Source organism: Cucumis melo, chromosome 3, assembly GCF_025177605.1.
Source record: "Cucumis melo cultivar AY chromosome 3, USDA_Cmelo_AY_1.0, whole genome shotgun sequence".
Lineage (NCBI taxonomy): Eukaryota > Viridiplantae > Streptophyta > Magnoliopsida > Cucurbitales > Cucurbitaceae > Cucumis > Cucumis melo.
The window spans coordinates 28,205,000-28,228,259 of record NC_066859.1 but is presented as its reverse complement, the minus strand read 5'-3'; the positions used below and the strand labels follow the sequence as shown (position 1 = coordinate 28,228,259).

General features: G+C 33.7%; 4 protein-coding genes across 7 annotated transcripts; 2 read left to right on the top strand and 2 right to left on the bottom strand.

Annotated features, from left to right (window-relative positions):
- Window positions 1-1,447: 1,447 nt before the first annotated feature.
- LOC103488116 (GATA transcription factor 25) lies at window positions 1,448-7,096 on the bottom strand. Of its 2 annotated transcripts, none has more exons than XM_008446689.2 (7): window positions 6,523-7,096; window positions 6,227-6,310; window positions 6,011-6,144; window positions 5,678-5,785; window positions 5,393-5,498; window positions 1,839-1,898; window positions 1,448-1,732 (listed from the first exon to the last, which is right to left on the bottom strand). In XM_008446689.2, the coding sequence occupies exons 1-7, from the start codon at window positions 6,799-6,801 to the stop codon at window positions 1,622-1,624; spliced, it is 882 nt and encodes a 293-aa protein (XP_008444911.1). In that variant the 5' UTR covers window positions 6,802-7,096; the 3' UTR covers window positions 1,448-1,621. The 2 variants fall into 2 exon arrangements, with proteins under 2 accessions (XP_008444911.1, XP_050938281.1); XM_051082324.1 differs by having other exon boundaries at window positions 6,245-6,310; window positions 6,523-7,090.
- A 4,582-nt stretch (window positions 7,097-11,678) lies between these two features.
- LOC103488117 (VIN3-like protein 2) lies at window positions 11,679-15,093 on the top strand. 3 transcript variants are annotated; one of them, XM_051082316.1, is made up of 4 exons: window positions 11,679-11,937; window positions 12,547-13,092; window positions 13,353-13,672; window positions 13,893-15,093. In XM_051082316.1, exons 2-4 carry the CDS (start codon window positions 12,575-12,577, stop codon window positions 14,702-14,704), a joined length of 1,650 nt encoding a protein of 549 aa, XP_050938273.1. In that variant the 5' UTR covers window positions 11,679-11,937; window positions 12,547-12,574; the 3' UTR covers window positions 14,705-15,093. The 3 variants fall into 3 exon arrangements, with proteins under 3 accessions (XP_050938273.1, XP_008444912.2, XP_016899948.2); XM_008446690.3 differs by having other exon boundaries at window positions 12,423-13,092; XM_017044459.2 differs by having other exon boundaries at window positions 12,394-13,092.
- Window positions 15,094-17,164: 2,071 nt separating this feature from the next.
- LOC103488118 (double-stranded RNA-binding protein 1) lies at window positions 17,165-20,282 on the top strand. The gene is made up of 3 exons (XM_008446694.3): window positions 17,165-17,385; window positions 17,867-18,129; window positions 19,148-20,282. The coding sequence occupies exons 1-3, from the start codon at window positions 17,361-17,363 to the stop codon at window positions 19,904-19,906; spliced, it is 1,047 nt and encodes a 348-aa protein (XP_008444916.2). The 5' UTR covers window positions 17,165-17,360; the 3' UTR covers window positions 19,907-20,282.
- Window positions 20,283-21,002: 720 nt separating this feature from the next.
- Window positions 21,003-22,399, bottom strand: LOC103488119 (uncharacterized). The gene has a single exon (XM_008446696.3). The coding sequence runs from the start codon at window positions 22,020-22,022 to the stop codon at window positions 21,387-21,389; it is 636 nt and encodes a 211-aa protein (XP_008444918.1). The 5' UTR covers window positions 22,023-22,399; the 3' UTR covers window positions 21,003-21,386.
- Between the last annotated feature and the right edge of the window lie 861 nt (window positions 22,400-23,260).

Genomic DNA, 23,260 nt, shown 5'->3' with positions numbered 1-23,260 from the left:
GACGGAGATTTTTCAAGTTTATAACATAAATACTGGAGGTGTTATTGTCTACGACGCATACATACGAAATTCTATGGCGCGTTAATCTCCAGCCGTTTGTTAGAGTACGGAATGTGATGTAGAATGGGATCTACGTGATTTGACGGTTGATATTGGTCAGCGGGTGTCAAGGTCGATGGACTTACGCGCCGGCAAAGTGGAATCGTATCGAAGGATTGGCCTATCTATACTCAGATCCAACGGCTGGTAACAAGTACTGAAGACATGGGATAATGTTTTCTGAAATTATTTAGGATATACAAGTGGGCCCTGTTCTTTGATAAATAACGACTTTGCTATGTTTGGTTATCGTTGACTACACTTTGCCCTTTTTTCTTTTTTTCTTTTTCTTTTCTTTTTAGGATAATATTTTGCCATTTTCACTTTTAAGTAATATTTATTTTTGATTCACGAATTTTGCGCCCTCCAACTCTTTTTGTCTTTTGTTCAAATGGCACTTTTTATGTTCCTTTTCGGTGTAGTGTGGCTACCGTCTAATTTTATATTTTTTAAAATAAAAATGTACATGACATATTTTTATTGATCACTAGTTACGTTACATAAATGATAGAAACTACATTTATATTTTTTACCTAAAAGTAGCATGGTGATAATTATTATCACCAAAGAAAATTTCATTTGAATTTTAGTTTTTTATTAATATTGTTATTTTTAAAAGATATTTAAAAATATTATTGTCATGTTACATACAAAAGTAGAGCTCCAAACCAATCTCATACAGGTATAATTGTAAATTTAATGGACACCTTTTTTCTAACTCAAAATTTAGGGGAGTTTAGTATCAATTTAATGAATTTGTGTTTGTAATGTAAAATTATAATGTAAAATTCTACAATAATGGTAAAAATTAAAGAAAAAATATAACATATAATTCATTGATAAATGAAGTAAAAAAACACGAATCAGCTTAGATATCAACATGTTTATATACCACTTAACATTTTTTAAATGATGTTGAGCAACCAAGAAAAAGAATCCATCAACCAGTTTGAAGTTCCTTCGTAAAAAATCAAAATGATTACTTGAAAAGAAAACAATCCAGAAAAATCTTGTTAATTTTATATGTACGAGCACCCTTTACTTGATCGAATTAAGTATATGTTTGGTAGTTTCCACTCTCCTTTATTAGCCACATAATAATCTTAAAAGTGAATATAAATGTTATTAAAACCGCAACTGAATTCATGCTGAAACTTAGCAAATAATAATGATAATAACCTCCCTGTCTTCACCTTAAAACCCTTTGAAAGAAATTATATGGTCAAGTAACAAATTAGTAAACCAAAAGAAAACATAACTCAACGATACTTTGAATAGAGATTCACTTCCCTGAGGTCGGAGGTTTAAATCCACAAATATTAGCATAATTGTAAAAAAAATAGAGCAATTAGTAGTAATGAGGAGACGATCTCTTTCTCGTATTTAATAGAAGGCAATGCTATATCTGTACATTCTTCTACAACCCACGTAGTAAAATTGCCAGAACGAGGGCCTGCTTGAATGAAGCCAGAAACAGCCATAATGGCCTTTTTTATATATATCTGTATTGACAAACGTAATTCTAATGCTCAGCCATTAAAGCAGAGTTATCACCGTTGGAGAAAGAAACGAGATTGCTTGGCGCATGGTTACCATGTCTGCAGTCTAAGTCCTTGCCACCATCACTTTCACACTAAAATGATGAAATTAATTGAGTTGGAACATGGACTACATGCATAACCAGAAAGAATTCTTAAATAATTAAACAAAGATAATGAATTTCTATAGAAGGCAAATACCTGCTCTGCTGGGGTCACCGGATGGTCCTGACTTCTCTTTGGAAGATCCCTTAAAGTTCCCTGCAAGGTTTGCATACACGAAACAATTTAAATTTTGATGATTAAACAGCAGCAGCCAGCGTTGTTAAATAGAAAATTGAATTCTTAGCAGTAGTGATGCTTGGCTCAAACTGTAAAATGAAATTGCCAAATTAACGAGAAAAATGTAGGTCAAGCATTCACAATCCCCGGGGATTTAGCCAGAAATGTTCTTATGGTAGGTAGAGTTTAATATTCTGGCTCCATTAGTAAATTACCTTTAAGAACAAATTAATGGAAAACTATAAAATATCAGCTATTATATATGAATATTGAAATCTACCATAAGATAACAGGGTTTCACTCCGCCCCCGCTCACCTTGTAAGTGCAAATAAAAGAATCACAATTAAATATAAACAATCTCACAATGACTGTAACATTGAAGTGACAATTTAACATAATACATGCATAATCATGTATAAAATATAACCTCAAGATGCATATCAACTTATACACATTTATGTATTAGTGTATTTTTACAAGACCGTAACGTAATAGCAATAATCATAATGACTATTACCATCACATGCCACCGCATAATCTACATGCACATCTGCATGCTATATTAGAAGTATACAGAAGCACAAGAACAGGTCTTTTCAACCTGAGGGTGTTTTGGGTTAAGTTCCCTGACAATAGACCACTTTCAACTGAATCCACCACACAGCACACATTTCCAAATTTTGTGTCTACCAAGACCAATCAGCAGTAATGCAGTAGTTAAGAAACCACTGTCGTGTCTCAACCAAATATACTCAGTTTGAGAATTGGTTCGAACTCTTAATAATCCATTACAAAAACACACTGACAGTTCTCTTATATTATATATGTATAGAAGAGAAATGTATTCAAACACTAGACAGTTCTCAACCGAATGGAAAGCCATGTCTTGGGGGGGGGGGGGGGGGGGGGGAGACAATTTCATTAATAGAATAGAAAGAAAAATAAGTGTATAAAAGGAAACCAATCAAATGGTAAACAAAAGATGTTTCCAGAAGGCAGAAATTGTACACGGCTGAATCCAGCCAGAGTTCTATGCTCAAAACTGAAGTCAAAACCAATCGGGTGAACCCTAGAAAAATTGTATAGAGAGGCCCTCCGAAGAAAGAAGATATGGGCTGTGATAAGGACATCAACAGCGTGAAAAATGGACTTTGCTCCGAAATTCTTTTAAAAAGACTGGAACATCTGGATGCGCTTAAGGTGTTATAAGATTTTGTTCAGAAGGCTCTCATTATGTTCCTTTTTTGTCGCAGGTTGTTTTTGCCTTTTCGGCAGGTGGGGTGTGTTCTGGGTCTTTTGAGGGAGAGGAATAATAGAGTGAAGGCCACAAGAAAATGTAGAACCTAACTGAAGGCCACACCTCACTCAAGACCTCTCCTATCCTTTACAAAAAGTTCCTTTCTCTCCAAACACCCAAACAATGGCATACACCCCAATTCCCCACAAAAACCTTCCTTTCTTAAAAAATAAAGATGAATAATAATAGAAACGTCAGAGCCATGACTTTATAGCTTTTATGTATTTTTCTCTTCTTTCTGGACATGATGAAGGTGTTAAGGGAGTGTCAATCTAGTTGAGGGATGCATATCTCCTAATCCTAGCTACCTATACTATGAGAATTTGTCTCTTTTCATTATTTCAATGAAAAATGTGTTTCCCTTACCAAAAGATAAAGAAGAAAGAAAAAGAAACTTTAGAGGTAAAGAGATTTCTTTTAGTGATGTACAGTCCTTGTTAGAATTTTTTTTTTTTTTTTTTTTTTGGGAATAGATTGAGAGTCTATTATACTTTTTTCACTTCGATCACGAGGTCCTTCCATAAATACCCTCTAGAGCACCCTTTTGTAGTTTGGCTACCTTTCATGGGATTTATTTTTGCATTTTGTTTTTCAATTTTCATTTTTTCTTGATAAAAGTTTTGTTACCCATCCAACAAAAAAAATCATAAACTTATGTTGTCTTTGTTTAATCCTAGAAAGGGATTTATTTTTGCATTTTCTTTCATTTGATTTCAATGTTAGTTCAATTCCCCCCCCCCCCCCCACACACACACACACAAAAAAAAGAAGAAAAAAGAAAAAACCACGGTGAGACACATTGCACATAAGAGTGAGGTAAAGGGTCAAAGTGTAGGATTCTGTAATGGAATGTTATATATAACTCGTCTCCGTTGAAGTAGGAGATGAATTTCTTAAATTGTAACTTGCAAGAAAATATCCAATATCTTTCATCATGCCTCCCATGTGTCCATAAATCAATAAATTTCAGTAAATTCTTTAGCCACTAAAACCTAAAAGCTTTACAGAGAGGATCCCAACAAATTTTTATGCAATTTTGGGAAGTTGCATTTGCTTTAACTTGGGCTTCCTCTCAAGATTTCTCCTCATTTCGACAACTTCTTTTTCTACCCAGTTAAGGAGGAGGCAGCAATAAACTTCAGTAAATTTCTTTTTGCCAAACTTCAAACAGCTATTTATGCAAGTTCAAAATCAATGTAGAAAGTTGCCAGGAAATCAAAATAAGAATTGGAGATTTTATTGGGATAGTGCTAAAATGTGACAACCACGAAATGGAATTGAATTGGGCATCCTTCCACTATTTAGGATGCAAGGAGGAAGGTCTAGGGAAGAAAAGAATTTCCATAACTCAAGGAACATCTAAAGAAACTGCGTGTAAGAAATGAACATTAGAAAGAAAAAAATGGATAGGAGGACTAAACAAGAGAAAACCATGGATAGAGAGAGAAATTATTGTCGAACAATGAAATTGAAACAATGAGCACAGAAGGTAAGGCAATCAAGAAACAAGGGAGAAAATATCTCAAAGAACTTTTAACTAAACCTCTACTAATTATTAAAAGTTCATCAGCTCTTATAGCCCAACAATCCAAATAAACTAACTATCTAACTGGAAAAAAATGATTAACTCAAATAGTACCAAAGAACACCACAACAAGAAGCATCAAAATGGAAGAAGGAAATGGCGAAGAAAGTGATATTCACATAAGGTGGTTAGTAAGGTCATGGAGAAATAGAAAATTAGTGTGAATTAGAAGATTAGAGATGCAAAAACTGGTGCGAGACTGATATAGAAATTGCTAACAACGTCAGCAGTTTTCCTTATGACCAATTACTACTACCAAAAAGGCCCAAAGTAACCTAGACACTGAGCATCATCCCCTTTTCTATTCCCACTCGTCCTAAGTGCAGCTAGAGCCTAGAATCATTGTGCCCCCCATAGAGATCAATAAAAATGGTAAATCTTTAACTCAAAACATCCAAGCAAACAAGCACTTAAAAACAAAACTTCACACGCAAGTAAAAAAAGGTTATAAAGATGACACATCTTACATCATAAGATGCCAATAAGTTCCATGCAAAGGTCTGGCAAATCCATTGCCCAGACCATCTAGGGAAAGTGAAGCTTTCCTTAAAATATAAGTATAAGAAGCAGTATGAAATAAGCATACTTACCCTGTTTGCCCAAAAGAGCCCGCATGCATTGCAAAGTGATCTAGGCCCAGATGGTCCTCGCCGCATCATTGGGGTTGACATTGAACTTATGCCACAATTTGTGCATCTAAAGAAAGCACAAAATTCCATGGGTATAAATAAAGATGTAAATGTGAGGTCTAACATAAAACAAAGAGTACAAATTCTGATACGGAAATGAAATTTCATATTCTACAGAACAGACAGCATTGAAGTGTTAAATGATTGTTTCAGATTGCTATAATTCACAAAACTATGAAAACTCACGAAGTTTCTGGTGGACTTTCATCTTGACCTAACTCTGAGACATTGCCATGGCTATACGAACCATCCGACTTTTTGGAAGAAGTAAACTGTCCTTTGTTGCGTTGCATCCTGCAAGTATGTTGTGAATTTAAATAAGAGATCAAAAACCCAGAGGTCTTTAGAAAACGAAATCTGGGTGAACAAACAACATGCACAAACCAAAAAACTGCTAATGTACAACAGAGAGTTAGATCTAATTGAAAATGTGAAATAGAATGAAAAAGTGAAATCAAAGAATGTGCAAACAGGAAAATACAAAATCCAGCCAGTAACTTAACATGTTCATCGCCAGACCTGAGAGCAACCTCCTGACGGACACCGTATCTAACTTTCTTTTCGAAACATCGTTCCTTCCTTTTCTGTCGAAACCGATTTAACGAGGCTGCTCTCTGAGGTTGACTACTCCGTCCAGGGAAGTCCAAAGCATTCTACAAATTATGAAAGAAAATAAATTGAAAAGAAAAACATAAGTTCCACCGAGAACAATGTGATACAAGTTTCCAGCAGTACCCTCTGGTTTGGATTTACCAAATCCACGCTTTGCTGACCAGAAGATAATTCGCAACCACCCAACAACAGCAAAACTGCTTGAACCTACAAAGGGTAAGGAATGCTATTACTTTACAATTAATCAAACCTCGTGTTCAATTCTCCCACCCCTCGCCGCCGCCACGGAAATCAATGTATTCCGTTCTGAAAACTCAAAACTTCCAGAAATTTTAAGTTTTATAAACGTCCCATAACACCGAAAAGGAAGAACAACAAAATTGAAAACCCAAAAACCCTAAATCTCGTAAACACTATACCTTCTCAGGGGAGACAGCGTCGAAAAGATAAACCTGACCACGGAATGAAAGTGTGAGCTGATTCGAACCATCACTACGCTGAACAGCCAAGTCCGACCCATCACCGGCGGGAACATAAACAGCATCGGGGTTGAGAACCTCGACCATGCCGCCTACTCCACCACCGTCTTCAAGAGAGTGAGCTCCATATCTAACGAGACGATTATCCAAGGGTTCGCCGCTGTCGCCACAGTCGGCGATCTGGTCGCCCATGGTCAACGGTTGAGCGCGTGCGTACATTAACTCTGGCAGAAGAAAATCAACTGGGTTTGGAGCATTGCAAGAATGTGGAAAGAAGGGATGGTCTGAGAGAGAATTTAGATAATATACAGATGGAAATCGAATCCAAAGGAGGAATATGAGAAGAGATAAGAGAAGATTTGTGAGAATGTGAAGAAGACGAGAAGTTTGTAGTTACTGTAGGAGTTGCTGTGTTGGTGTGAAGTGTGGAGTGGAGAAACGAGAGAATGGAGGGATTCGACTAAGGACAAGGGACTGTGGACTGAAGCAAGAAAGAGGATCCTAAATGGTGGCGGAATTTACGAAATATGCCCCCGAATATTGGTGGGTCGTAACGTAATTGACCTTATGATTTATTATTTATTGGTTAAATTATACAAATATCACTCAATTTTGAACTACTTCTCTTTTTTCTTTTTCTTTTTTTAATATAATTTTCGTCTAGAACTTTTCTTTTGACCTTATAGTATATGTTGAGAATTTTATTTTTTTTTCCTTAGAAATATGAACGAATTAGAAATAAGTAAAAAAAAAAAAAAAAAGTGAGTAGGGAGGGCTCAATTTTATCCTAAATTTTTCTGTTTTGTTTTGTATATTTTAAAAATAAAAACTATTTTTTATTGTTTTTAAATAGATAGAAACTGACCAAAATAATAATAGAGATCAATCGATATTTATACGTTTTAACATCAAGAGGTTGCTGATTTAAATTTTTTACTCTCATCTTTATGTCAATATAGATTTTGAGTGTATTATTAGACGTGTACTTCAACCAATATATTTACCATTCTCGATATTTTATGTTATCTTAACTATTTAATATAAAAATTTTATTAATAATTATTAGTATCCTAATTAATTTAATTGTTTGCAGTAATTCATTCATTTATGTTTTATTAAAAAATATGGTCATTCATTTTTTGTTTTATTGATTAAATGAACTATCAATACAACAATAAATAAATTGATGTCAAATTTATTTGATATATTGCATTTAATTAAGTAATTATTTCATCTTAGTTTCTTTATACAAATTATTGAATTGAATAAAAACATTTTATATTAATTTAAACACATACACGTATTTTTAGACCTCTAAATTTTAGATATTCAAAATAATATATGTGTATGTATATATGTATCATTAAACTATATACGAGATATAAGACAACTTCCAAATAACATTTTCTTTTTTAATAGTGGATATGATTACGAGAAACCTAAAAACGATACGGAGAGAATGAGAGATGAGCATGTACAAAATATTAATCGCTTTGGTACAAATTTATAATAAAACAAAAAAAAAATTGTAATGAACCGTGAGAAACTTAAAGAATGACTTGAGGTAAATGTTGTACATACATGTATAAGATGTTAAATATATAATTGCATGTGCATAAAATGTTTTACACGAAGTAAAGAGTATAAAATAATATTTTAGCTGCTTTTTTTTTCTTCTACATAAGTTTTAAATTTTGTTTTTTTTTCTTTTCTTTTAGAGTATGTCATGATTAGTTCTGGATTTTTTTTTTTTTTTTGTGTTATGTTAAACTCAACGGGATAACTTTAAAGAATAAATGAAACTTATTGTAAAACAATACATTAGAATTTAAGGTAAAACTTGGATTGACTGCGTGCACACTGTTTTCATTTTTTATAGCTTAAAAAATATAGTTTGATCTAAATAGTTCAGCCCCTAAATAGATCATATAATCTACTATTCGGGAGACAACTACTTCGTTCACCAATTTGTTTGGGATGAAAAATTGAATATTTTAATGTTTGTTTGATAGGTAATATCCAAAAAAATTACTCTATAAAGATGAAAATCAATAAAAATATATTACAATCATTGCATGACATATTTGTAGATAGTGATTGGTGACATATTCATAAAATTAAATTACAATACAAACAATAATTTCAAAACGTGGTTGATAATAATTTTATAACCATAAAATAATTACAAACACTTTCGAACTTGTCTTTAGGTATAAATTGCGTATGGTCATTGCTTTGTAATGTCATGTCATGTACATAATATACCGTACAATATATATTTTAATCAACAACAAAATTTTAATTTATAATTCTGTAAACCGCAATATGATTTTGTATGGGTATTTCTATTTTTAATACCTTTACAACTTCAAATTTAAAACCCATATGTATTGAACACATAAAAATATTGTTTTTTCTTTTTATATATATATAACTCCAGGATTTGGGTCGTAATATAACATTCGAAAATAATTTTAGAAAACATAATTTAGATTGATCGTCAAATATATTCGTTTGATTTTGTGAACTAAACAATATAAAACGACATAATTTCACTTATGAATCACTGTCAGTGTCTTTGTTACCAGTGAGTCAACGCGACTAAACTTTATATCGACCACATGGAAAACAAAGCCACAAAAACCTTAGCACAAGCTGGTTTTAGAACATATTAACAACTACGAAACTTGTTATTCAAATATTCTTATCCTAATTGTTGTACTAAAAAAAATCATGTCGAATAAAAAGATTTGTGCTAGAGAACAACCATTTAACTATTAAAATCACACTTGTTGTTTGTAAATTTGATATTATACAGATATACATATACTAAAAATCCTATTATTGATATCCTGCCACATCTGCCCCTTTATACAAACTAATATGGGAATATCTACTCTTCAAGTTATGTTTACTAGTTGAACAAACAAACTAGACCGCATTAAATATTTATTTAACTCGACTAAAAACCAAAAATGTAAATTATTTAAAATAAAGTAAAAAAGTTTAGAAGTTGTTTTGGACCGTTGTAGCATACTTCTATTTGTTTTTTTTTTTTAATGAATTGTTTTAAAAATTAAATAATTAAAAAATTAATTCAAACACACTCTAACCCACTTTCTTCTATAAATTGTTATGTTTTTTCACACAATATTCCATCAAAATTGGAAATAATAATTCCAAAAGAGGTTTAATCTATAAATGTATATAGCGTTATCATAAAACAACTTATGTCTATCATCCTTCGAAATAAATAAAGTCAACAATCCCACGTATAATTCTCTCAAGCAACTAATAAATTTTGAATGAGTTTACTTTGACGACTTATTTTAGATGAAATTTCTCAAACACAAAGATATATTCGATAAGATCCAATGATTAAAATGCTAGCATCAACAAAAATATCGATATTTTAATTTTAAGAAACTTGCTAATATGTCATAAATATTATAAAACAAAGAAACATTTATCGCATTTTAAACTAATCCAACTTATTATCAATTATATCACACTATATTTTAAACATATTTTATAAACTTTTTTTTTATTATAAAACAGTAACGTTGACTCATATTTTATATCAATCCAACAACTACATACATTTACAAAAACATGTCCATTTTGTACCAATACTTTTTATAATTATCTATTGATAAAACAACCTAAACTAGAGTTGAAATTAAACTCGATATTATTACTTAACAAGATCCAAATTTGATACCTCAATAATCACTCAGTTCAAATATATTTTATAGTTGTTGCTTTTTTCATCACGTATAACATTTGTTTTTTTAAAAAAGGGTAAGATATAGGAGGGCCATGAAATGGCTGTTGGGTAACTGCATCCACCTAAGAAACGACCTAAATGCCCATACTATAAACCCTAATATTTTGCATGGAAAGTTGAAATGGTAGATGATGCTTATAGGCTACCTACAAGTGGGTCCCCACTCTCAAAAATTAAAGCACTCATCTCCCACACTCCGATCTTAAATGCACGGCAATGATTTCATGACCCACACAGTACCAGCCATATGTAATGCCGCACCATAGCAAGTCACTCCCTCCAGAGAAAAAAAATAATATATTATTCTTTTATTAAAAGAAAAAACCGAAGCCGAAATCCTCGATCACGTCAAATCGTACTACATGGCGCGTGTTTCACCATTCCCTCTTAACAAATAATTAACAAATAAATCAAATAATAAAATTTAGTTTTGAAAAATTACATTTTTAGTTACTTATATCAAATATTATATAGGAATATAATAATTATATATTTTGATACCATATACACTGGTTAAAAACTCTCGATTCAATATATTACTTATCGTAGCTTTTATGTCCACCAAACACATACTATTATAACGAAATTAAAATAATCTATATCCAAATACAAATTATACTATAATAACTCACTACTTGTTCAACATATCCCTTGAATCGAAAAGAAAATACATTTTTGGTTTCAAAACAAGTTGTCATCAATTTTTTTAAAATATACTATTTTGGTTTTTTAATTTTTAAAATAAATTCTAAAAGGTTACTCAAATAACATTGTTTTAAATAATTATATGACATTTTAAAATTTAAAATTAATTTATAAAATCATGTCGTTCCTAAAGCTATTTTTTTAAATTATAAAACGTTTCTTCAAAATATTTCAAAGAGGTATTTTCAAAAAATAGAAAAGTTTGAGAAATTATTTATATTCAATAGAATCACTAAAAATAAAAGTTTTACGTTTTATTTTTATATAAAAGATAAATAAGTTGTCAAATGTTTTATTTTTGATAACTTTTTGTTTTTTAAAATTAAGATAAAAGATAGGTTTCGAGAGTAAAATAGTTTAGAGAGTTTAAGAATGTACACTTTAAAATTCAAATATCAAACACATATGGGAGGATTTTGAAATTTAATTTTCCCTAGTACTTAAAATTCACGGCCATTTCTTCCATGGTATTCACCTATACCAACTCTTGCATTTGTACATTAATGGCAATTTATAATTGTTAGCCCATCTTCTTTTATTTATTTATTTATTTATGTATATTTATTATTCTCTTTCTTACTATTTTATTATTTTCCACTCCGATTCTCTCTCCTTTCCTTTTTTCACACACTCTCTCTCACTTTCAGTTTTCCACTCTCTCTCTCTCTGAAATTCTCCGTCTCCGTTCACTGTGCTTGACGAACTTTATCTTATATCTATTCGCCATTGGAGACCCGTTTACAGTTTTAACTCTACGCAATTTTCATCTTACTTTTCCTAATTTTTCTGTTTCTTCTTCGTATTATTGCGTACAATGAGCGAACCTGAGGAGAGGTTTTCTGGTTTAGATCCAGCTTTCGCGGGTAAGGTCTCTGTTTAAGGTCTCTGCTTCTTTTTCTTTCTTTTTTTTCTTTTCCTTTACAATGGTGCTGATGGATGCTCTCGTTCGTCTTTGCATTTAAACGCTATATTAATATCAATGTCCTTACACCTTCTTGGACAATGTTATTCATGTCGTCTGTCTCTGGCTTTAGCATTTATTTTGTTTTGGCTTTTCTTTTTTTTACTGTCCTTTTGCTTTCGTTTTTTTTTTTTTTGAATTTTTTTAAACCCTTTTTCTCAAACAGTATCTCCATTTTCAATGTGGCTGTTTATCGATATTGTTTTTGATGTGGGGTTTTTCCTTTTTGGCTGTTCTTTATTGTAGGCCATTGCATTACACGATCTATTTTGGTGGATATAATTTAATTCTTTGTTTGGTTGATTTTTGTTCTTTACTTCTGCTTCTGCTATGTGTTTAATTATTCGTCTGTATTCAGTGAACGCATGAGCCATGCTTGTGTTTCAGGTTATGATATTGAGTCTGGAAAAGGAAGCAACAAGATGAGTATGGAAAAGAAAAAGGAAATAATTAATGAGATTGCTCAAAAGTCCAAAGACGCCACTGAAATCCTTAGGTCTTTTACCCGCAGGGAGCTACTTGAGATCATATGTGCTGAAATGGGGAAAGAAAGGAAGTACACAGGATATACAAAATCTCAAATGATAGAGCATCTTTTGAAGTTGGTTTCTCAGAAATCTGAGAATAGTAGTTGTCCTACTCTTGCTTTTTTACGAGACAAAACTCAAACCAGCCACAAGAGACCTCGAAAGGCAGATCAATCATCTGTTGTGCTTTTGAATTCGAATAATAATGCTTCCTTTGAGACCAATGAGGAATGCTCTGAAGTCAAAATTTGTCAGAATGTAGCTTGTAAAGCACCTCTAAATCCAGAGTTTGCTTTTTGCAAAAGATGTTCATGTTGCATTTGCCATTGTTACGATGATAACAAGGATCCAAGTCTTTGGCTGACCTGTTGCTCTGATTCTTCTAATGAGAACGACTCTTGTGGAATGTCATGTCATTTGGAGTGTGCCCTGAAGCATGAAAGATCTGGAATTGTAAAGAATAGTCTCTGTGAAAAATTGGATGGAAGTTTTTACTGCATATCGTGTGGAAAGATCAATGGATTGATGGGGTATGTTATAGTTTGCTTTCTTTTTTTTTTACTGAGTTGATATTTTGAACTGAATTATTGTTTGTCTTGGGTGTATCCTCCAAACGTAACATAAAAGAACCAAATCAATATAATGTAATTTCACATGCAGGCACTATATAAACTGGATCTAATATCTCGAGAAACAGAATTATACTTATAGGTTCACTAGCCATCTTTTGAGCTAATTATATCGATAGTTGGGTTAGTTTATCAACTGATTTGAAAGTTGCTGAATACAGAAGTTGGAGAAGACAATTGTTAAATGCAAAGGAGGCCAGGAGAGTGGATGTACTATGCCTACGACTATCCTTGTGTCACAAGATTCTTATAGGGACAAATTTATACAGAGAACTCCATAAAACAGTAGAATTGGCCGTGAATATGCTGACAAATGAATTGGGGCCCTTAGATGAGGTTTGCTTGAGGACGGCAAGGGGTATTGTCAACCGTTTATCCTGTGGTGCGGAGGTCCAGAAACTGTGTGCTTCTGCAGTGGAGGACTTTGATTCTATATGTCGTGTTCCCTACAGAGATTGTCTGCAAAAGAGAGAAACATTGAGTAAGTATCGTTTCTTTCTCAGAAATAACTGATTTAATCAATTTCTTTTAAATTTGATTCTAAGTCAAATTTGAATTACATGTGATGTCTATTATCAGTGTGATTTTGCCATGATTACCTGGAGCACATACTTAGTCCTTGATTAACGTAGTAATGTCCTATTATCATGTATTAATCTTAAATATACTTTTTCACCATTAATTGCAATTTGCCTTGGCAGACTGCAAGATCCTATTCGAAGATTCTTCCCCTACATCCGTGATGGTTGTGCTGCAGTACGATGATCATTTGGTAAAAGACTTCTTAGGCTGTAGACTTTGGCATCGTAAAGCCAACGTGAAGGATTATCCGGACCAGCCTTCTTTCATTGCATTGAAGGCAGAAAAGAAGTTCAAGATCAATGATCTCTTTCCTTCAACTGAGTACTACTGCAAGGTTTCTCTATTTAGTGGCATACAAGTTTTTGGTGTTTGGGAAGCCAAATGGGTCACGCCCAAATTATCAACGCCATGTCCAACTTTGGGGAAGCATAGAAGTGGAGAAATTAGGACCATTGATCTACTTCATTCTCGGGTGGATTCTAAAGCCAACCTGACGAATCTTCATCCATGGAATGGACTCAACAAGAGCAAATGGGAAAGCCATTACAAAAACTCTTCTCCAAAGAACTCAATTACTCCAATGAAACCGATATCAGTTTGTCCTTCCACGCCCTGTAAAACAAGTGAGACACGCATCCTACTTGGGTTGAATTGCAAAAGGAGAACTGAAGAGTCTGACTACGATTATTCTGTTAGAATAGTGAAGTGGCTAGAACATGATGAGCACATCGATGAAGACTTTCGAGTGAAGTTCCTGACTTGGTTCAGCTTGAAAGCATCAGTAAGAGACAGAAGAGTTGTTAGTGCTTTTATCGATGCATTGATCGACGACCCGCCTAGCTTGGCAGGTCAGCTAAGTCATACCTTCATGGATGAGATCTTCTGTAACCAGAAACCTACTTCTAAGCACGAGTACTGCAATTGGATATAGTATTAAACCTTGTGGGTAGTGTAGGTTCTCTCTTAATAGATTTGAACATAACATAATCTTGAGGTAGTGTGAAGCAAGCAAAGTATGTAGGACTTTTTTTGCGACTAACTGGATGGTTGATTTGGTTAGTCAGTTTGTCTCGAACAATACACGTGAAACTCCTCAGGTTTTAGCTTCAATGTTGTTCTTGGTTTTGGGCTTTTGGAATGTCACATTTAGATGCAATTTATACGGTTCGACATATTGATGAAACAGTTTTTCTGATGTGTCAAACAGGAAATTGTATAGAGTTTTTTCCCCCTCGGAGTTCACGTGGTTAGATTGGTTAGTTTATAACTTGGCTTGCCAAGTGGCATCTTTCTGCCAAATAAATAGCAGGAGTATTTTATGATTATTCTCAGTTGAACTTTGTTTATTTAAAAAAAAAAACAAAATAGTTATTTTCTAATTATGCTCCTCTATGAGTTAGTTTTTTTTTAAAAAAAAAAAAAAATTAAACATTGATCACTGATGACATGTCAATATATATGGCAAATAACTTTTAAAATCAAGTAGTTTTGATATATGATATTTTTTAGTGGAAAATTATTCTCAAGCAGGTTTCCAAGACAGTCTTGGGAAAGCTTACTTTATTTTATTTTATTTTTTTATTTTTTGTATGAGATGAGTTACGTTTGCACATTACTATATTTTACTACCATCATTTACTTTTAGCGATTTAGTCTTGTTGAGAACAATTTTTTATGTGTTTTAAAAATGTGTTTTCAAGTATTTAAAAAATTACTTTTGAATAACCTTTTAGGGACAACTCTCCAAAGGTTCAATGATCATATTATCATATCAGCATGCAGGAGCTTGCTCACGTTTTTTTATGAACAATTTTCCTAGTTGCTTGATCTATAAAGTTATCGTTGTTCCTTTTTGTTTTGGTGTAACTATACTAAATATGCATATACATATATAATTTGAGAGTTAATATGAACGCTACTTAACCATTAAAATATATTGATTTTCATAGTTCCACGATTATTTATATTTAAAATTTAATATTTTATGGTTGAAGATATAATTACGAAATCAAATAGGTCATAGTAGATTAACATTTATCAATAATAGGAAGTCAACTATTCAAGACCGTTGAAAATTTTAGTTTTTTGGATTGTTGTTAGAAATGTATGAAACAAGGTTCTATACATGTACAAATTATTTTAGGGTGATTTTGTATGATTTTAGCGAGTATTAACATGGTAATTATTTTAACGTGTGCTATTTAATAAAATGTTGTTGAGAACTGGGTTTGATTTTTTTTTTTTTTTAATTTTAGAGGGAAAATCTTAAAAAGATGGAGAAATTGCATTGTTTTAATTTACGATCACACTAGTTCAAACTCACATTTTACACCAAACCTATAATTAAAATTAGGCAAAAAAGTCATAATTTATCCATTTCAATAAATAATGGGGAACAACTAATGTCATATTGTATAGGTTTGATTTTAATGATACATTATGTAATATATACCGTAAAATAACACTTTAAAATTAATATTAAAATGTAAGATCCCACAATTTTAGTGGGACACGTGACCCAATTGGTCCTTATGTAGATTTGTTGATTCCTATATTTTCTCACCTTTCTCCAACCTCTCTTCCCTCGAGATCCCTTGCTATGTCTAAAGATTTTTACGCATTGTGCAAGAGACAAAAGGTTTTAGGGGACTTTTGGTTCAAAGTTTTATAAATGCGTAGAAACGAGATGCTTGCAAGTTTGAAAATCAAATGATAAGTGCGTTTGGTTGTACCTATCCAAACTTTATGAAAAAAACTATTTTCTATTTAATTTATAAAACTGGGGTTGACAATCTTATATAATAGTAACAAAATTAATAAAAAAACAAACATTATTAATCTTATATAATAGTAACAAAATTAATAAAAAAACAAACATTATTCAACATATTGATAAAAAATAATTAAAAATCTATTATAATTTTGATCCGTAAATATTTGAAAGTTGCATAATTTATAACTAAAACAAACTGGATAATATAACTAATAGAACATCAAGTGAATTTTATTACAATTTTAATTTTAACTAAATGATACAACATACACTTTTGAATAGTTTATGTTACTAAAAAAATAAAACAAGAAAATGGCAAGTAAGAGAAAAAAAATTAAAATAATAATACTAAAAGAAGAAGTTTGCATGGAGAAAAGATAGTAAGAAGTCCACCATTTTGCAAAGGAAGAGAGAATCCAAGAGTGAAAAGTAACAATAATGGTGCAAAAATAATATTCCGATAAAATCCATCAAACAAACATGGACGTCCAAAAAACTACCACCCAAAGAAACCTCTAACGAAACCACCCCTTATTCTTTTCCTTCAATTCGGGTTATTTTACTGAGGGGCAATATGGGCATTTTATATGAACATTTGTGCCCAAAACTCTTTATCCCATCGAACCCGTCTTATTTTTAGCAATTAGCCCTAGGGCACCATCACCTAGGCTTCGAACTTTGCAGCTCATTTTTTTCGCGTCTACGAACGGAGTGGTTAGCCCAGCCGCACTAATTCCTCTCTGCTCTTCGCCTTTACTAATACTCAATTCTCCTGCTTAGAGAGGATTCTCACCTTTTTCTTCTCCTCAAAGCTATGCCAGCCAAGGACAACTTTCAAGGTATTCCATTTTCCCTTTTCACTTTCCAACAGCTACTTTTCGAACTCGTTTCTGAATTGCAGTATTGATGTTCTTTCAGTTGGATTTCTCAAGAAACTCGGCACTTTTTTCAGATTATTTTTAGAGAATTTTGATAATTTTACGTGGGGGTGATTGATCCTCAATAAGAGAGTATACTGGGCCACTGGGGTAACTGATTGTGTGAGATGGGATGAGAAGTGAAGATCTTGATACAATTATACTACTGTTTTCTTTTTAAAGAATGTGTTCTAAGTTATTTAATTGATTCCTTTGTTTGATGTTTCTGATGTTGTCGTGCCAGTTTTTTTTTTTTTTTTTTTTTTTATAATTTACTTGTTTCTTTTCATCTGTACTGTAACCTAGTTATGAATATAGATTTTCAGGTGAATGATGGGTTATTGTTATCATCGCTATTATTATTTTGATCGCTGATAAGTTGTTGTTCTTTGATGAATATCAGGTGTTTCAAATTGCTATGTTTTCAAAAGCCGACTGCAGGAATATGCACAAAAAGTGGGACTTCCCACACCTGTATACGAGACTATCAAAGAAGGTCCTTCCCATGAGCCAACTTTTCATTCTACGGTGATTGTTAATGATGTTAGATATGATTCTCTACCGGGATTTTCTAATCGCAAGGCAGCAGAGCAGTCAGCTGCTGAAGTAGCTCTTATGGAACTGTCTAAATCCAGTGATCTTAATCCACATGTCTCTCAACCCGTGGTAAGATTTCATATCCTTCACCCCACATCATTTCTTGTTGTTGCTACTGCTGTTTTATTTTTCCTGAACGATCCTATGCAAAGCCCTCTTAATATCTAAATACCAGAGTCCATTGTTTGGACTCATGACTATTTGTTGGATGGTTGTTTTATACTAAGTTTAAATGTCATAAATCGAGGGACAGTTTGGTATTTGACTTTGCATTTATTAAAAGTATTTTAGTATGCAACATATTCAAAATAACAGCGACTATTGTGTGATACAACTTAGATTGCCTTTTAGAACTTGAAGACACATTTGTACAATAGAAAAGATCGTGTTCAAGTATTAAACTTTGATTTCTTCCAAGTCATGGAGAGGGCCTTGGTTGAACTTCTCTGGAGAAGACCTCTCTGCGACTGCTCGTCTTACCTAGACTCAATATCCATACCAAGCTTCTTGGTTATTCGTCCCCATTTAATTCTTATTTAGGGTGCAACATGGTACTTTTGATAGCATTCATTTGGCTTAAAATCAGCCAACCCCTGTAGTCTAGCGATCTTTAACTTCTTTGTGTATCTACTTTTAATGCTTTGAATCCTTTATTAGAGAGGACTTCAAGATCTATTGTGCAAATAGTTTAGTATATCTTTGCTGGATTATATATATAATGAAAATTTGGCTGGTCTTTGGCTGTGTTCTCTTACTATCAGGTTACAGCAGAATTGTATCCTTTTCTTTGGAGTCTCATTTGGCTGAAGTACTTTGATATCGATGACAATATCCCTATTAGTTTAATATTGAAATAATAATAAAGCTTCATTTTTTTTTTGCTACTTCCGATACCCCTAAATAAGGAATTGAGCCTAAATAGTCCCTATTTCCTCTTTTGCTATTGGGCCTTTATTAAACAGATTTCAACAGTCTATAGCTGTGTCTGCTTCTAGCGGGGCAAATGAGAAACTATACTTTCTGTAATAGTAGCATTTCTGCTTTTATTTTATTTTATTTCTTCTTTGACAATTTTGCCTTCTTCCAGCATGAAACAGGACTATGCAAAAATCTGCTTCAGGAGTATGCACAGAAGATGAACTTTGCAATCCCACTATATCAATGCCAAAAAGATGATGGTCCAGGCAGAGGATCCCTTTTCTCTTGTACTGTAGAAATTGGAGGGATCCGCTACATTGGTGCTGTAGCAAAAACAAAGAAAGAAGCAGAAATTAAAGCTGCAAGAACTGCTTTGTTAGCAATCCAATCTTGCCCGAATTCATTGTCTGCAAAATCTGTCAATCAAGTTCAGCTCACTGTGATCCCATCATGCAAGCGAAAAGAAGCAGCAGATTGCTCAGTTACACCAAAGTCCACTGCAGCGCCCAGAGCAAAGAAAGGTCGATTTAAGAGAGGAGTGTTAAGGAAGAGAGGCTTCAGAAATGGATTAGTCAATTTGGACTTTAACAACATTGATAGATCAGCCTTGGAACCTTTTACAACTGAGGCCGTCCAGTTGCCAGGGTATGCGGGACCTGTTGATTTAGCAAAAGATACTTTGCCGAATTCCGAGTCTAGAACGACTGATCTAAGCTCAAGTAACAATGACTTTTTGGTCTCCAACGTCCAAAGTGACATGCCTCCGCACGTAAATAGTAATTTCGGAAATGCTTGTTCGGGTACTCTCAATTCCAATCAAGTAAACTGTGCAACCTCTAACGTTATGAGTTTTCCTCTCACCGATGTTCAACCAACTTGTAGTGAAGTAGGGAATGTGGCTGCTGGAGTAACAGGGGAGCTTCAGTGATTGACAGTGCTATTAAGAGCTAGCTTTGTGTTTAAAGCCACTCCTACTTACTAAATCCGAACGGTGCAATGTGCTTAGCTTGGTTTTGCAGTTTGGGGTAAGTAGTAAAATTGAAGATTCTTGAATAGCTTTACTATTAAAAAGCTTAAGAGGTTGAATTTATTGGACTGAAGATCTGAGATCAGGCATTTAAGTGGCAAATATCCGAGAGCACTTGCTATGATCAGAGCGTTGTGAGATTTAGCTTTTAGTAGAAATCATACTTTGATATTGTCATGGCTGTAGTTTCATGATATCTATCCTTATAATCTATACCTTAACTTCACGACCAGTGTTAATATTATTAATATTATCTAAATCATATCCTGTTTCCAAACCTATTTTTCCTTCCACTTTTGAGTTCAAACAGTTGTGAAGAACGAGTGGTTCGAGCTGTAGAATGTAGAATGGTAATTGGTGTCTTGTTTCTTAGGATATTTTTTACTTCTTCACTTTGAACTATTTGTTTGTGCATTTGGGTGAAAAATCTCTTATTGTTTTTTTAAAACAAAATTTTATTGGTATTTTTAATTTTAATTTGTGGTTACGGAGGACTTGGTGAATGAATGGCGTTGAGTAAAAGCTGAAAAATGAAGGATTGATCTTCATATGACAATAAATTTGAAAAAAAAAAAAAAGAACTATTTTCAAAATATTTTCCAAATATTTCAAACAACCCATAGACAGTGATGTGTTCGAGTAATCATTCTTTTTACTATAGCCTTTATCCTGAAACCCATAATATTTCTTCAAACAGAAATTCGAAAAGATTCTTTGAAGCGGTAATTCAAATTTGGTTGTGTTTGTCAATCAAATGAACCCATGGATGCAAGCATGGCTCATCTTTGAGCATCCAACAATAAATAAAAGTAAAATTTGACCAATACCAAAATTTGATTGGTAATGTTTGGATACTTGAAGTCTCTTCTAATCGAGACAGGTCTTCTAATCGAAAAAGGTGAATCTACTGCAAGCAAAATATTATTTTTCATTACTCATTTGACATTTGAAGCCAAATTTGGGTCGTCTTCCTACAAAAATCAGAATCAGATAAACGTCTTGACAACTTCCGAATTTCATTTCTTGAAGATCAGAGAAGCGAAGCTACATCGAAGATTAACCGTGCTAATTACTAATTTCCTTTCTGGGTTTGTTCCAATCCCTAATTTTGACTAAAACTACGGTAAATCAACAGACTAAATCAAAGACAAGGAAACTAGGCAAATATTAAACCCCATTCAAACGCCTATCATGGAGATGGGAATCGCATCTAGGATTTCATCTCACGAGCCAATTCAGCATCTCAATCGTAATACATCTTAAGGGAAGGCATTAGCAAGAATCAGCGAAAGTGGAGGAGATATTTGGACCTGGAAAAATTGAGAGATGCTCTTATCTTCTAGCGTTGACATTCCATAGATCACAGTAGACATCAGCTTGATTACGACGATGATAGACGTTCCAATGCCTCCCTAGCGTTGGATAATCGTGGTTCGATGTTCAAAGCTTCTTCATATGCTTTCTTGGCCTCTTCTCTCAATTTCTTCATCTCATAGCATTTCCCCAACCAATAGTAGGAATTTGCATTCTGACTCAGTGTCACGGACTCGGTCAAATCAGCCAAAGCCGAGTCAACTAGGGCTCGTCGATTCGTGGACATCTTCAACTCAGCTCGCTTGAACAACGCGTCGCCTCGTTCTTCATCGCTGAGCGACTTAGCGACGAGCGGCGATAGAGCTGTATCGAGCGATTCCAGAGCAGAGGTTTTGAACCCTTGAACGTCGAGAGCCAAAGCTTTGAGGATGTGAGCGGCGGCATCCTTGGGGTCGAGAGCTATGGCCTTATTGGCTTCCGCTACGACTTCTTCTGCTAACGATGTGGCCGAGGAGCGCGACGGAGCAGATCTCGCTCGAGCGAGAAGCTGAGCGCCTCTCACGAAGTGGCGTTTAGATTCGACGTTGGATCGGAAGCGCAATCGGAGCTTGGCGAAGTATCTCTGTGGAATGTTGTGCATAGCGAGGAACATGACAACCATTACGAGGATGAGAGCAATTTGAAGAAGTATGTCGGTCACCATGTTTATCGATCTCTGAACGAACTGCGTGCAGCCAATTCTTTCACTGTGCTTTCGATTAATTCCAGGAATTGGAAGAAACCCGAATCCGATCAAAATTGGATCCGAACGGAGTCAGGGATTGGAGAAGATCGGAGGCTGTACTGCATAGGTCGTCGGTTTAATTTTGCCGTCAACTCTACAGCTACGGTCAGAATAAATAGGAAATTATGATCTCAATCAATTGGGCAAATGTGGCAGTTGCTTCGTTTAAATGATTTTTCTTCTTAAAGTACCGCTTGGGAGATTACTATTAATTGAGGACTAAACTTACAAAATATCACACACTACTAGTTCACAATTAAACAAATAAGAAGTACTATCTCAAACAAATATTAGTTTATTATACTATTCTATTTTTCTAAATTCGTATATACTTTTACAATATCTCATTTAAAATAACTTCTCTTTTGTGTTTCTGTTATATTGTTTTTATAAATGATTTTTAAATTATTATAATATATTTTTACCTTCTTACATATAATTTTGAAAACATGATTTGATTCGATGATATAAAATATATATATATATATATATAAGTGTATTATTGAATCTTTTTTTTAAATAATGTATTTTAAAAAACAAATGTCAAAAATAGGGTGGAAGCCAAACTATTGACAAAAATAGGGTAGTTTTGTGGAAGTCGTGTACCCCGTACACGACTTTGCTTGTGTGGACCCCACTTTCTTTATTTTAAAATTTAAAGATATTGAATATATATATTTTTTTATTTATTTAATATTTAATACGTGGGTCCCACAGGTTTTTAATTTTTAAATTTAAAGATATTATATATGTGGGCCCCACCCTACCCCATCATCTTCTCCACGCCGTCCTCCACGATCTTCTTCTCATCCCTCTCCATTTTTCCACAGCGATCGACTTCTTCTCATCCCTCTCCATTTTTCCACAGCGATCGACGCACGATAGGATGGAGGACGGCGGCGATTGAGGCGAGGAGAAATCGAAAAAATAGAGTGGAGGACGGCGGCGAGCGACGGGGTACACGATTGAGGCGCGCCGCCGTCCTCCACTCTATTTTTTCGATTTCTCCTCGCCTCAATCGCCGCCGTCCTCCATCCTATCGTGCGTCGATCGCTGTGGAAAAATGGAGAGGGATGAGAAGAAGTCGATCGCTGTGGAAAAATGGAGAGGGATGAGAAGAAGATCGTGGAGGACGGCGTGGAGAAGATGATGGGGTA

What these genes read in the sequence shown, in the direction of transcription:
- LOC103488116 (XM_008446689.2), bottom strand. Translation starts at nt 6,801, where the DNA reads ATGTACGCACGCGCTCAACCGTTGACCATGGGCGACCAGATCGCCGAC. An exon ending in GAAAGTCCACCAGAAACTTC is followed by an intron (nt 5,499 to 5,677) that starts GTGAGTTTTCAT and finishes TGCTTTCTTTAG; the next exon opens with ATGCACAAATTGTGGCATAA. An exon ending in GGCTCTTTTGGGCAAACAGG is followed by an intron (nt 1,899 to 5,392) that starts GTAAGTATGCTT and finishes CAAACCTTGCAG; the next exon opens with GGAACTTTAAGGGATCTTCC.
- LOC103488117 (XM_008446690.3), top strand. Translation starts at nt 11,889, where the DNA reads ATGAGCGAACCTGAGGAGAGGTTTTCTGGTTTAGATCCAGCTTTCGCG. An exon ending in AAGATCAATGGATTGATGGG is followed by an intron (nt 13,093 to 13,352) that starts GTATGTTATAGT and finishes TGCTGAATACAG; the next exon opens with AAGTTGGAGAAGACAATTGT. An exon ending in GCAAAAGAGAGAAACATTGA is followed by an intron (nt 13,673 to 13,892) that starts GTAAGTATCGTT and finishes TTGCCTTGGCAG; the next exon opens with ACTGCAAGATCCTATTCGAA.
- LOC103488118 (XM_008446694.3), top strand. Translation starts at nt 17,361, where the DNA reads ATGCCAGCCAAGGACAACTTTCAAG. An exon ending in AGCCAAGGACAACTTTCAAG is followed by an intron (nt 17,386 to 17,866) that starts GTATTCCATTTT and finishes GATGAATATCAG; the next exon opens with GTGTTTCAAATTGCTATGTT. An exon ending in CACATGTCTCTCAACCCGTG is followed by an intron (nt 18,130 to 19,147) that starts GTAAGATTTCAT and finishes GCCTTCTTCCAG; the next exon opens with CATGAAACAGGACTATGCAA.
- LOC103488119 (XM_008446696.3), bottom strand. Translation starts at nt 22,022, where the DNA reads ATGGTGACCGACATACTTCTTCAAATTGCTCTCATCCTCGTAATGGTT.